At 36.5% G+C, this 13,867-nt stretch overlaps 2 protein-coding genes across 2 annotated transcripts; both read right to left on the bottom strand.

Annotated features, from left to right (window-relative positions):
• Positions 1-2,030: 2,030 nt before the first annotated feature.
• Positions 2,031-4,048, bottom strand: LOC115950614. Its single transcript, XM_031067822.1, has 4 exons — positions 2,966-4,048; positions 2,572-2,776; positions 2,277-2,452; positions 2,031-2,161 (listed from the first exon to the last, which is right to left on the bottom strand). The coding sequence occupies exons 1-4, from the start codon at positions 3,984-3,986 to the stop codon at positions 2,034-2,036; spliced, it is 1,530 nt and encodes a 509-aa protein (XP_030923682.1). The 5' UTR covers positions 3,987-4,048; the 3' UTR covers positions 2,031-2,033.
• Positions 4,049-7,336: 3,288 nt separating this feature from the next.
• Positions 7,337-12,823, bottom strand: LOC115950615 (small nuclear ribonucleoprotein-associated protein B'-like). The gene is made up of 2 exons (XM_031067823.1): positions 11,892-12,823; positions 7,337-7,605 (listed from the first exon to the last, which is right to left on the bottom strand). Exon 1 carries the CDS (start codon positions 12,708-12,710, stop codon positions 11,904-11,906), a length of 807 nt encoding a protein of 268 aa, XP_030923683.1. The 5' UTR covers positions 12,711-12,823; the 3' UTR covers positions 7,337-7,605; positions 11,892-11,903.
• Between the last annotated feature and the right edge of the window lie 1,044 nt (positions 12,824-13,867).

The raw sequence follows: 13,867 nt of genomic DNA, 5'->3' as shown, positions 1-13,867 counted from the left end.
TATGGGTTTCATTTGATTTTTTTGTGGGTTTGTTTGGGTTTCATTTGACTTGTGTGTGGGTTTTGTTGGATTTGTTTGTGTGTTTTATTTCATAGTATTTTCAATGATTTGTTTTGCATTTGTCTTTATTTTCTATTTATATTTTCATTTGTAGGTTTGTAATGCAAATTATGTATTTGATGAAATGCTTCTATGAATTATCTATGAGTTGTGAAGTAATAAGTAATTGATTTGATTAATACGAGAATATATGTAGACTGCGTTACTTGAACTGAGTTGCATGTTTTGATACGTTAGTGGATTGGTAATTCATAGCATGGGCTCAGTGCATGAAAATAGTGAACCGATTTTAAAGACTATTAAAAATGAGGCTTGTATATTGACTTAAAACTACCAAGAAGGCTCCTGTAATTCCCAATTTCTGCCAAATGAAGCAAGGTTTTCAGACCCGGACCGTTCATTGAACCGTAAAAGAGAGAGGTTCAAGGGTTTTAAGGTCGAACCGAGGTCGAACCGGGGTCGAACCGTGATGACGTCATAATTAATTTAATAATTATTTTAAATATATATAAAAACATTAAATTAATAAATAAATAAATAAAATTAACTAGAATAGTCTAATTCATTTAGAAAATGAAAAATGTTCACATTCCCCTATATTTCAGTTGTATGCCCTGCAATTTTAACAACCAAGAAACCAACCCACAGCCCCGTTGCTTTGTTCAGCACTGATAAAATAACCTATAACTGAACGGGATCAACAAAAAGAAACAAAACCCAGATCACAACCTTCAACTGAAATTTTAATAGGTAATTGTAATATTTGATTAATGAAAACCAATCCCAAAATTCATGTCTCATAAACATAAACCAATTTCAATTGACTAAACATGACTCCATTTCAAAAATCAATATTTCTCAGCAAAGTTCTCAGAAAACAAAAGGCAATCATTTGATTTGACATTAGCCTAATCCCAAATTCCAAATTTAGCCATGATGACTAACACCATTTCAAATAAACAAAACCAATACAAAATTTTAAAAAATATATTTCCCAAACCAAGAGAAAATTAATTTGATTAGGCTGATCCAATCTCAAATTTCAAGCCTAATAAACACATACCATCTTATAAAACAAATGTAAGATCAAAATTCTATGAAAAATCCATAAAAACAAAATAGCTGATCTATCTGATTAACATAATCCTATATCAAGTCTTGCAAACTTAAACCCACCCCAAATACACGCACACCACACATATACAATCAATAATCCCAATAAAGTTTCACTTACAAATCTACTGGAACAAAAAAAAAAAGTAACCAATTAAGAAACCCATCAAATTTCTAATCAAATAAAGTCAAGATCACCTCACAATTGAAAACCCACCTCAATTCCAATTCAAAGAATTCTAAAAGATGAAAAAGACAGCAACTTTCTTAATAACCAAAAAAAAAAAAGGTATCTTCACAAGAGCAGCTACTACTACTGAATATATCACCCAAAACAGCCCCCATGAACCCAGAATTTTCACAACCAATCACCCAAAACAGCCCCCTTGAACCCAGAAAAATTCACAACCAAAATCCCAGCAAAACCCACTGAATATATCACCCAAAACAGCCCCTATGAACCTAGAATTTTCACAACCAATCACCCAAAACAGCCCCCTTGAACCCAGAAAAATTCACAACCAAAATCCCAGCAAAACCCACTGAATATATCACCCAAAACAGCCCCCATGAACCCAGAATTTTCACAACCAATCACCCAAAACAGCCCCCATGAACCCAGAAAAATTCACATAATACAACCACACATTGTGTACAACCTTGTTTCTCATAATAATGTTTTCCAAGTTATAGTACACAAACATAATACAAAATATAAAATACATAGAAATTATCTCTAAAATGTTACAGTAGACAAACAAAATACATAGAAATGTTTTCCAACCTTCTTACAAAGAGACATAGAAATTATCTCTAAAATACAAAACATAACTTCAAAGTTCAAACATAATTATCATAAATCATAAATCATCAATGTCTAAATCATCATGCTCATCATCATTCCCTGGAAATCCAGGAGGAGGGCCAACAGGTTGTCCAAATGTTCCCAAATCAATTCCTTCAACCTCACTGCTATCATCTACAGATTCTATACACAAGGTTGAACAAAATAAAAAGAAAAATCATAATAATGTTTGCACAAACTTAAAAAAATAAAAGAAAAATCAATATAAGTTATTATATTTTTTTGCATATAAACTAACCTTCCATATTAGAAGAAGGCCCTTCACTTGCTGGATATGCACCCTCTTCATAAATTGCATTCTCCAACTCTTCATAATTAAGATATGGGTCCTCCTCTTCCACAAATACCCAAAAATCGGTTTTGTCGATACTTGCATAATCAATGGGGTCAAAATTAAACTTTTTGTTGTAAAGCCTGCATCATAAAATGTCATGCTCATTATTGGAATTTGAACATAATTAGTAACTAACAATTACATTATATAAATGACTTTTTAAAAATTAATATAATGATAAGATATAGCATTTAGTTACCTATGTTTCAATCGCAAGTTATGATGAACAAACACAAGATCATTGAGCCTTTGATGCTCCAATCTATTTCTTCTCTTAGAGTGTATTTGGTCAAATAAACTCCAACAACGCTCACATCCAGAAGAAGCGGAAGTTTGGCTAAGGATTCTAATTGCCAATTTTTGCAAGTTTGGAGCATCAGCACCCCACAACTTCCACCATTCATCTAATTTTCATAACACAACATAATCTAATATTAATTAACATAAACATATAGTCCAAGACTAGATTCTCAACATATAGTATTAAAGTAATTAAATTCCCAACTACATTACTTGAATGCAACACTAATTACTTGAATGCACACTATATCCTTTAGTAAACATATGGTATTAAAGTAAACTGATTACTTCACCTGGATGAGTGGTTGTGCTTGTTGACAATGCAAGCTCTCTATCAAAGCTCCCAATGCGGTCTCGAAAATATTGGGTTTCCTTAATAACCTTCTCTTTGTCACCATCATATTTTGTCCCAATATAGTCCAAAACAGCCATATGTACTGCTGGTTTCCGGCAAAAATTCTCCTCATCATACTGAAAAGCAGGATTTAACCAATATGCAGCAGCATGAAGATCTTTACGCAAATGTTTGTCCCAACGAATTTTTATAATTGAAGTGTATGGCTTGTACAAGTGCTTCTTCATTCGGAAGATCTTCTTGATTCCCAACCGTGCTCTATGCATGCCCTCATACACATATCCTATTGCAGGCCTTTGATCAGAATCAACAATCCGTAACAAACGAATGAGCGGCGATGAAATCTTGACAAGAACATTAATATCATCCCAAAAAGTATTATCTAAAATGATAGAAACTACTTCTTTTGCCTTTGACTCTCTTGCCAATCTATTGTCCACAAAAAACTTGCTAGTCACTAAGGCTTGCAAGTCATGCTTATGCACATGAAGACTTCCAAATGAAAGAAAAGTAGTAGCAAATCTTGTTGCTCCTACACGTACAATATCTGTCCAACCAGGTCTCTTCCTCAACCAAGCAATCAAAGCTACATGATTATAAATAAAAACTGTAACTTTGGATGCACGTTTTTTAAGTCTCTCCACATGAGGCATTTCTCCCATATCCTGCAACACAAGATTCAGGCAATGTGCTGCGCAAGGAGACCAACTAATGGTCTTATACTTTTCACACAACAATTTACCAGCAGATACATAATTGGAAGCATTGTCGGTAACCATGTGAACTATGTTTTTTGGACCAACCCATGTAACTACTTCATCAAACAATTTATATAAGTTTCTAGTACTCTTCACAATATCAGAGGCATCAACTGATTTTACAAATACCATTCCCCTAGGACAATAGACAAGGAAATTAATCAATGACCTATGTCTAGTATCCGTCCAACCATCAGCCATAAGTGTACATCCAACTTCTGCCCAATGCCTACGTTGTGACTCAACCAACAACTGTACCTCTTTCTTTTGATCCCTCAACAAAGAGACCCGTATAGCATGATAAGATGGAGCTTTGTAGCCAGGACCAGCAGCAGCTACAGCATCAATCATCTTTTGGTAGTACACTGAATTGACTACATTAAAAGGTATGCAATTGTCATACAAGAACCTTGCAATAGCCATATCAGCTTGCCTCACCCTTTCTTTACTTTGAAACACACTTTTAAGACCAGGTTGAGCTCCTGGAGTAGTTCTTGGAGCAAAATAATTATCCCCCAGATTTGTACCCTTTCTTTTACCTAAAACAAGTTTTTTAGGCAACCCACTACTATACACCTCTTGAACATCTTCATCTTCTTGTATATCACTATTTGTGGAAGGCACACTAAACATTTCTACTTGACGTTGTTTTTCAGCTTTTTTCTTCAACTCAAACTCCTTCACATATTCTAACATTTGGTATCTCACATCATGAGAAACCTTTTTACATGATCCAATATCACCTTTTATCCCCGCAAGGTGTTTTTTCATCCTATTAATACCCCCACCTTTATATGTTTGCCTACAATACATACATGTGAAAGTATTTCGTCCCTTCTCATCCGTCCCAAGGCTAAAATGTTCCCAAGCCGGATCAACCTTTTCCCTTACTCTAGAGCTAGACTCCATTACATTGGAATCAGCTTCATGTGATGGAGTAGACCCGGTCTCTGTTTCCATTTTAATCTAAAAAACTAAACAACCAATCAAACACGCATAGACCCATCAATTTTTGAAATACAAATAGTCAAAGAATCACAACTTCATACACAAAGTTAAATTAACAAACTAACATACACCAAGTCATAGAGTCAAAGAATCACAAATTGATCTATAGGTGCTAATATAGAGAGAATCATAAACTAAGCCAAATTGTTGTACCAAGCACAAAATAAAATGAAATGAGAATCCAAACTTTAAGTCTCTCTCTAGCTCTCAAATTCCCCGATCAACCAAATGTGGGATATAAACCCATTAACTTAGTCCACATATAAGTTCTAGAGAATTACTACAATAAGTAAACCATTTAGCAAAATATTCCACATCATATAATCTTTTCGAGGCATTTTATCAAACACACATCATGCATTATTGTTGCAACCACTGCTGCATATATAATCTTATAAAAGAACTACCCACAAATACATTCAACTCAAAACCCAGCATCAAAATCCTTTGATAGACTAAGTTCTCCAAACTCTTTAACAATACCCAACTCCAAAATTTTCCTAGAAACAGCATTAGCATTAGCATTAGCTTAGCTGTTCCCATATTCTAATCACAAGTGAATCAGCAAAAAAAAATCAACAATCAACAATGCTTTCAGCTCAACAATGCTTTCAGCAAAAAAAAATCAACAATCAACAATGCATTCAACTCAACAATGCTTTCAGCAAAAAAAAATCAACAATCATCATCCAGATTTTCAATTGACCCAAATCATCAACAATCAACTTGCAAAAATTAACAAAGAAAAAACAGATTAGGGGTAATAAAGTACCAAACGACGGCGACGGCGACGGCGACGAGACACAGAGTGAGCTGCGACGGCGACGAGGGAGAGAGGCAGAGATGAGCTGCGATCTGGGCTGAACTGCGACGGCGAGAGAGTGACTGAGCTGCGATCTGGGCTGACTGCGATCTGGGCTGAACTGCGACGGCGAGAGAGTGATCGAACAAAGGTGGAACGACGGCGATCTGGGCTGAGCAAGAACGACGGTGGAACGGCGGTAGGATTTTAGATTTAGGGCGATCTGGGCTGAGCCAAAAGAAGGGTGGAACGGCGGTGGAGCAAGGGAAGAACGGCGGCAGGATTTATGGTGGAACGGCGGTGGAGCAAGGGAGGAACGGCGGCGACAAGGGATAGAGGCAGAGACGAGAGGGTGAATGAGAGAAGTGAGGTTTCGTGCGATCTCAATGTGAGGGTTTCGGAGTGTTCTGGAGACTGGAGAGGGTTAAAAAATAATAACTGTTGAACGACGCCGTATAGGAACTAGGAAGGAAAAAAAAAAAAAAAAAAAAAAAAAAAAAAAGGGCTGAAACGACGTCGTTTTAAGGCAGAAGTACTGCACCCGTTCAACCCGTTTGAACCGCTCACGGTTCACAGAACCGGACGGTCGGACCGCGGTTCAGACGGGTTCATGCTTTTTTCGCATAGAACGGTTCCTTACCTTAAACGGACCGTGAATATGAACGGTTCCCGGGTTTTACGGTCGAACCGGACGGTCCGGTCCGGGTTTAACAACCTTGAAATGAAGTACTACTCATGAATTATGATCTTATAGTATATATAACCCTATTGCAACCTCATTTTCGATTGAATTTCATGACATTTATTTTATTGTACACCTCTTGGAAATGTAATTGGTGGATAGACTGGTAAACCAAATCCAAAGATCCAAACACAACCTAAAGGTTAAACTAAACGAGCGTCTTATAACTTCAAGATGAAAGGTGCCAAACTGCCAACAAACGTATTTCTAAGAGGCTAAGGAACTAACTAACAAATGCTTCACTTAAGATAAAAGGAGTTTCTACCTTGCTGGACGCTCTTGATGCAATCAATTTAAACAATAATTTTCAGTTAAAAACTTTACAAGATTCAGGCTCTCGTTTGGCCCACCACTCCCATAATCAACTGGTGTTAAGTGCAAAAAATGGGAAATACAATTTTGAAATCAAACCAAAATATGGCTGAATTTTCCAGTAATTCTTCTCTAAGTTCAGTCCACCATTTGAAAAATCAGAGTGAGATATGTGAGAATCAAGTGGATTCGATGATCTTAACCAGAAAACTAGCATCTATGAACAAGATCAAAAAAAAAAAAAAGTGACAGATCAGGTTGTTATGGATGTTATGACTGCTATTATTCACAAAATTCCTATGACCATGAATTTTCTGAAAAGTGGAAGAAGAGTGTTAATTAATTGAAGGACCCTACAATGAATAGACAAGGTAAAATTTGTCCTGAATCTCGTTATAAGAAAAGAGTGATAAGTCTGTTGCTTCCCTCATGAGAACATCTCTCAACAAATGCCGAATTCTAAAAGATCAAAATTGCAAAACGAAATTGCAAAAAGAATCTTCACCTTCAATCATCTTAGCATCCTTAGTTGCCATAACCATTGCCACCCCGGAATGATAATTTGATGTAAGCAACTGCCATGGGAGTGGGGAGGCAGAGGGCTTTTAGGGTTATATTAGTAGATTGACGATGTAGCATCTTAGCCCTTTATTATTAAAGAAAGGTTTAAAGAACTCTCTAAGAACACCAGCGAATCTTGATCTCTAATATATACCCATAGCATGTCACGAAATTGTTCACCTGAAAACCTGCTCTAACAAAAATACATATAATATTTGTCTTAAAAGTCAATATATAGGCCGGACTATGCTAACATCATAACATAACATCAATAATATCCAAAGGTATTAGCGAAAGATTCACCCTAGTGCAAAGGATTAGCAAATCTGAAACTGTATTTAAAGGTAGTAAAAGAAGATCCAGCTGAAAAGTCTTCACAGCACATTGTAATATCCCTGCACGCAAAAAAAAAATTATAGAAGTGAGTTTTCTAACCAAGAAATTTTTATTATGGAAACTTTAATATATGAAAATAATAAGAATAACTAGTACCACAAGTATAATCTTACCACATAAATCAGGTCAATTAAATATACCCAAATCATTCCCATACATTGCATTTCGTTTTTGGTGGCTGAGCCACAATTGATAATTTTACTGTAATATTTGCAAGAGATTAAGTCACATAGTATGCCAGAGCTTACTTCCACCTTATTAGGTCTATTTAATATGTATAGTTTTTTCAAGGCTTTACTTTTTCTTGCGACAGTTGTATTTTTGACCAACTTATTTGTTAAGCCCAATAAACCAATGAAAATAAGGTCTCTAAAATGAGCACTCAGCAATCCTTATGAAGTCAATTCTTCAACAAGATATTTCCAAAGAATCTAAAAAATGTAAGGTCGTCTCCTCCAATGAGTTCCACAAAATATTTAATATTTTGAATCACATTTGCATGCCAATGAGCTCTAGCTCAAATGGCACGTCCTCCCCTTAAAGGAATAGGTTAAAGAATACGGTCATGAGTTCAAGACCCACAAAGTGAGTATGGTTACCTATAGAAAATTTGAATTACATTTACCTACTTAAATGTATTCAATTCAAAGTTTGCAACAGATGTTGAAGCTTTGACAATGACATGTGATTATGCACCCGGACACAGATCCAAACAAACAAAAAGAAGAAAGAACAAACCAAGAGAAACAGAGCTGCTAAGGAGAGCGCTGGAATCCCAAAGTCATTCAAGACACAAAAATTGAGCCCCAGCAGAAAACATAATATGCAAGAGCGTCACAAGGCCAATAACTGAGAAATCAATACAACATTTTTTATTTTTTTGATAATTGAAAAATCATTACACCATAACAAAGAGATCGCTGCCACAACTAACAGTTCTATCTTTCCATTTTTAATTCCTAGTCTTTTTTAGATAGATCAGAAATTAGTAAATACCTATTTCATCCAAATTCAGATTTGTTTCTGTCATCTACTACACCGGCATGATGGCGTCCCTAAATAATATCATTTGCATCTTAATCGCTCAAGAGTCCAACACAAAAGCCAGTTCCATTACCACATGCAGGACTTTGTAAACATGACTACAATTGATTGCAGTACAAGATATTCACAAAACCTAAATATTAACATTATCAAGTGGCATTGCCCAATATATTTAATCACCCCTCAGTTTTCCACATAGAATAAGTTATATGTTTCTTAGAACAATTCAATAGTATTTAACGTTGACACAAGATTGTTTTTTTGATAGTTACAACAGGGGAGAAGGGATTGAACCTTGGACATCTCTATTGGAAACACTAGAAGGTACCGATTGAGCTACAAGACCCTTAGCACCCTTGCCACATGTTATTTTGAGACAGCACAGCTGTTACACAAGCAGTGCTGGTTCCGTAAGATGGTACCATTGTCAAAACACAAGTGAAAGAATAACCTATCACTTTGAGCTATCTGATGCTACTTCTAACAAATACAACATTAATGTACAAAAGCAAGTTATAAATTCTATGAAGCACGGACATGGACACTGGCTGCTGGCACATTATGGGTACGACACAATGACACGGAAATTTTTAAAAGATTAGGACATGGGTATGGCAGGGATACATATATTAATTAATTATTAAATTTAGTTTTATTTTTAATTTTTTTTTTAAATATTTTTAAGCATTTTTTTTTCATATAATGTTAAAACATATATCACATTAAGAGCAATAAATGATAATAAAATGAATTCAAGACTAATATATGATATTTATAAATTAGAATACAAACCAAAGAATAAGATCTAAAAGAGTAAATAAAAGACAACTAAATAAGTGTTTGAGATTAAAACTAAAAAGAAATTAAAGATAAGTGTCCCTCCTGTGTCCCGCAAATTTTCAAAAAAAAAAAAAAGGACACAGGTGCAAGTGTCCGAGGCGTGTCCCATATTCGACACGGGTATAGCACTTCAAATGAAGTATCCGTGCTTTTTAGGTTATAATATATCCAAAAATATACCATATGGAAACAAAACTACATGAAAAACATTATGTACTGTTGCAAAAAACTACAAAATCAAGCAAATCCCCAACTTAAGATAGGGTTAAAACCATAAAGTACCAGTCAACCCTCATAATGAGATTGTTGTACAGGATGACCTCACCCACTGAATCTCTAGCATCACACAAAGGTTCTGGCGAAAGATCTCCACCAACCTATGGTAAAAGCCTAATGATAAAAAAATAATCGACTAGAAAATTTTAAACCAAGCTGGAAATATTTAGGCATGCAAAAGGGAGAATGAGTGTCTGTGTAACTAAGAATTGATGCAAAAATATTTGAATTTTGTTGTAATGGCAGTAGGGCAGAATTGCTTAACATATGCGAGAGGAATGAAAATAGAATTTTGGATCATTATGGACCGCACCAGGGGATTGGAGTGCCTAGAAGAGAGAAAAATCAATCGTCTAACAACATGTTCTTCAAACATTGCCGTGATATGTATTGGGCCATCCATTTTATCCAACCAAGAAACAGGAATGGGAGGTTCATGGAATTCTCAAAATTTTAGAGTGTCTCTAGGAGGGATGGTGTGCATACTGGAAGGTAAGGATGCAAGGGGTGGGCTGAATTCAAAACTTTGTTAAGTATTCAGTTCTACTATGACAAAAAGGTTAGCAAATAAGCTAGGCACAAGGGTCCCATATTAGAGGGAATCACAATGGAGAAGGCTTAGAGATGGAGGAACCCAAAACTGTATGTTGGGCGATCATGGTTTCAGTGGAAGAACACTGATGTTAGGACGACCAAGGACATTGGGAGATTAGAGCAGCAGCGTAGAGACCACACAGTGTTCCACAACCCAAAGCAAGATTCAGGATGAGACCAACTCATAGGTTTAATGTTTATGACAGGGGAAAGGAGTCGGGGAGGATATGGAGGTGAGATGTTTGCAATCATTGTGGCTGGAATAACAGTAGGGCCAAACAGATTTTAAATTTCTGATGAGCATCATGAGTTATGAGGATCTATTGTTGATTTCATAGCAGATAGAAACTATATATATATAAAGAGTATATAGTATATGCTGAAAATCAAGACCATGAATATCGTCACATCAAGAAGTTAACTGACAAATATCTAAAATGTCTGTGCCTAGTAACAAATATCTAATGATGCTTATATCTAAGAAGCTATATATTTAAGGAGTATATAGTATATATATGATACTAAATAGTCTTCATATATATTTAACATGTCATCAAGAAGGAACACCAACCATAGCTAGAGGTGCAATTGCCTGCTCAAGACAATGGCAGAGGACATCAAGAAGTTAATTGACAAATATTGAAAAAGTCTACACCAAGCAGCAAGACAAGAAAAATCCATAATTACAAAACTGCGATAGTGTCCTGCTGAAACATAAACAATGAGACCACAGTGATTGAGGGGTTCAAGGGATATCCCAGTGGTTTCAACCTCTCTTCTGGTGCGTAGGTACGGTTTGAGGGATACCCCAGTGGTTCTAGCACCTTAGTACTTATTAAGGGCCCAACTGGGTAACCTATTACTGTGCACAAAGGATATGAACCCCTAATAAAACATATCCATGCAGTAAAAACTAAAAATTTTTACAAAGTGCACATAGTTTAAATAGTTTTCAAGGCATTAAGAAACACATATGCTGTACGGTGGAAATCATAACGAAATAAATTGAAAGCCCAAGGAGAGAGAAGGTTGAAATGCAAATATTTTCTATTCCAGCAACAATGCTACAAATACAACATAGTGAACTCATTTTATAACCTAATAAACAGAAATATTACAAATCAGGACGATCAGATGTGTCCAAAATCCTTCATTTTAATGTACAACTAGAAACACAACCTCAATAACAGAAGAGTAGATGCTAGGATTTATAAGTTAATATAAATGAAACAAACAAGCTTAATTCCTACTTTACATGCACTTTAGGTGCTCAAGAAACCCAATACAAGCTTTTTTTTTTATAGGACCAACTAAGCCAGCATTCATGTATAATCTCAAATTAGTTGAATTCTCTAGAACAGTGCCAAACGGTTTGTCTTTCTTTTCAAAACTTTGGTCAAATTTCTCAAGTACTGGCTTTTTCAAATAAACTCACACACGTAAACAAGTGAAAATGAAATGAAACACATATAAGACGTCCTTAATTTAAGGACCATTCTAACAAATAAGTTTAAAGGAAAGAATAGCGAACCTAATGTACTAATCACTGCTGTTGTTGCTGTTGTTGCTGCTGCTGTTGATTCTGAGGGTTTGGTGGAGGAGGCATATTAGGACGTGGAGGCCCATAAACACCAACAGGCGGAGGTTGCATTCCAGGACGAGGCATCGGCGGCGGCGGTGGTCCTCTCATCATCTGACCACCAGGCGGTGGCGGACCCATCGGCCTCTGCGCAAACTGCGGCACGAACTGCTGCGGCGGTGGAGGTCCACCAGGCCTGGAAACAAACTGCTGTCCCTGTTGCATAGGCGGTGGGCCCCGCATCATCGGAGGTGGGCCCCCGGGATACACCTGGGGCCGCATCACAGGCGGAGTCGGGTAATTCACAGGCGGAGCAGAAAGCTGAGGTCTCGACATCATCTGTGGCTGCATCATGTTAGGTGCAGGCCCACCGACTCCACGGACGGGCCCAGCAAGACCAGGCTGGGCTTGAATAAGAGGCCCAGTAGGAATGCCTCTACCAGCAGCTCGGCCAATGCCGGGACCAGCCATAGCGGCGGCGTTAGCAGCTTTGGCTCGGGACTCTTCGGGAGGAGGCGGGCCTTCGACGGTCATGGAGATGACTTCTTCGCCACGGAGGAGGACGAGGCCGAGAGTGCGGCGGTCTTCGGTGGGGGCAGTCTTGCCTTTGGAGGAGGGAAGGTTGCGGAACTCTTCGCAGTCGCCTAAGACGAGATTCATGTGGCGGTCGAAGGCCATGAACTTACCAACCAACTGACGGCCGTCTTGGATAGTGACTCGCATACGGTAGTTGATGTACTGGAGCATCTTTGAGCTCTTTGACATCGACATCTTTACGGAAGAGCAGACGGCGGCAGTGTTTCTTTCTGCGTTTCAGGTTTCGCCCTAACGCAATAAGCACTAAAACTAAAAGCAACACATGGGCGATGGCCTTTTTATTTTTATTTTTCATTTCTGGGTCTCTTCCCGCTTAGGGGATTTCTTTTTTCTTTTTTCTTTTTCTTTTTTAAGTACCAGTATCAACAATCAAGATATCTGAAAATTATTATATATTTCCGGAGTACTATATTTCCGGAGTATCATAAATATGTATTTTCTCTTCTTATATAAATGGTAGGTTTCATTATGAATTTAATTAGTAGGGCCCATTATTCATGTGAGAGGAGGGAATACATATTTATAATACTAAGTACCTAATAATTTTCCCAAGATCTGGCAGTCCCAACCAATAGAATAAATCCACATTTTTCAAAAAAAATTATACAAGTCTTCCCCATCTTACATCTTTATAATACTTTTATAATTACTTTTTTATTCACTAATAATAATTTATCACTTAAAATTTGTTCTAAAAATATTATGAACATAGCATTTCTCTAGTAGAAAATAATAATGCTACAACATAACTTTTTATGCAACGAATTCAAAATTGTTGAAGCAATTTCTTGTGAGTGTTTAACGTAACTGATACTTGTGGACTCACTCTTTGTTTTTTTTAGACATGGCAAAAGGATCAATTAGGTCAATCGAGTTCAAGTAAGAAAATTGCATTTTAAACATGTTAAGAATGGGTAAAGTCGATTGGATTGGGGTTAGGTTGGATTAACCCGTATTTTTCACATTGATTAAAAAAAAACATGTATTTGCTACTCCCTCCGTCCCACTTTGTTTGTCCTGTTTGAAAAGTCAAATTTTTTAAGGGAACATCATTTATTGTCTTGTCTATCTTTTAAAAATGTATAAGTTTTCAAAACTATCCTTAAATAAATTTATCAAAAAATTGAATTAGTAAATTAATAGGGGTATAATAAGAATATTAGTAAATTAATGACTTTTATTTTTAGAAATAGGACAATATTTTGGGACATCCCAAAATGGAATAGAGGACAAACAAAGTGGGACGGAGGGAGTACTTGTTAAGTCATGCATCAAATTACTTGGTGTGAAAATGAAAATCCATTAATTTGGATTCATCCATGTCAAGAAAG

The sequence above is a fragment of the Quercus lobata genome, chromosome 6, assembly GCF_001633185.2.
Source record: "Quercus lobata isolate SW786 chromosome 6, ValleyOak3.0 Primary Assembly, whole genome shotgun sequence".
Taxonomy (NCBI): domain Eukaryota; kingdom Viridiplantae; phylum Streptophyta; class Magnoliopsida; order Fagales; family Fagaceae; genus Quercus; species Quercus lobata.
This window is presented reverse-complemented; position numbering and strand designations above follow the sequence as displayed.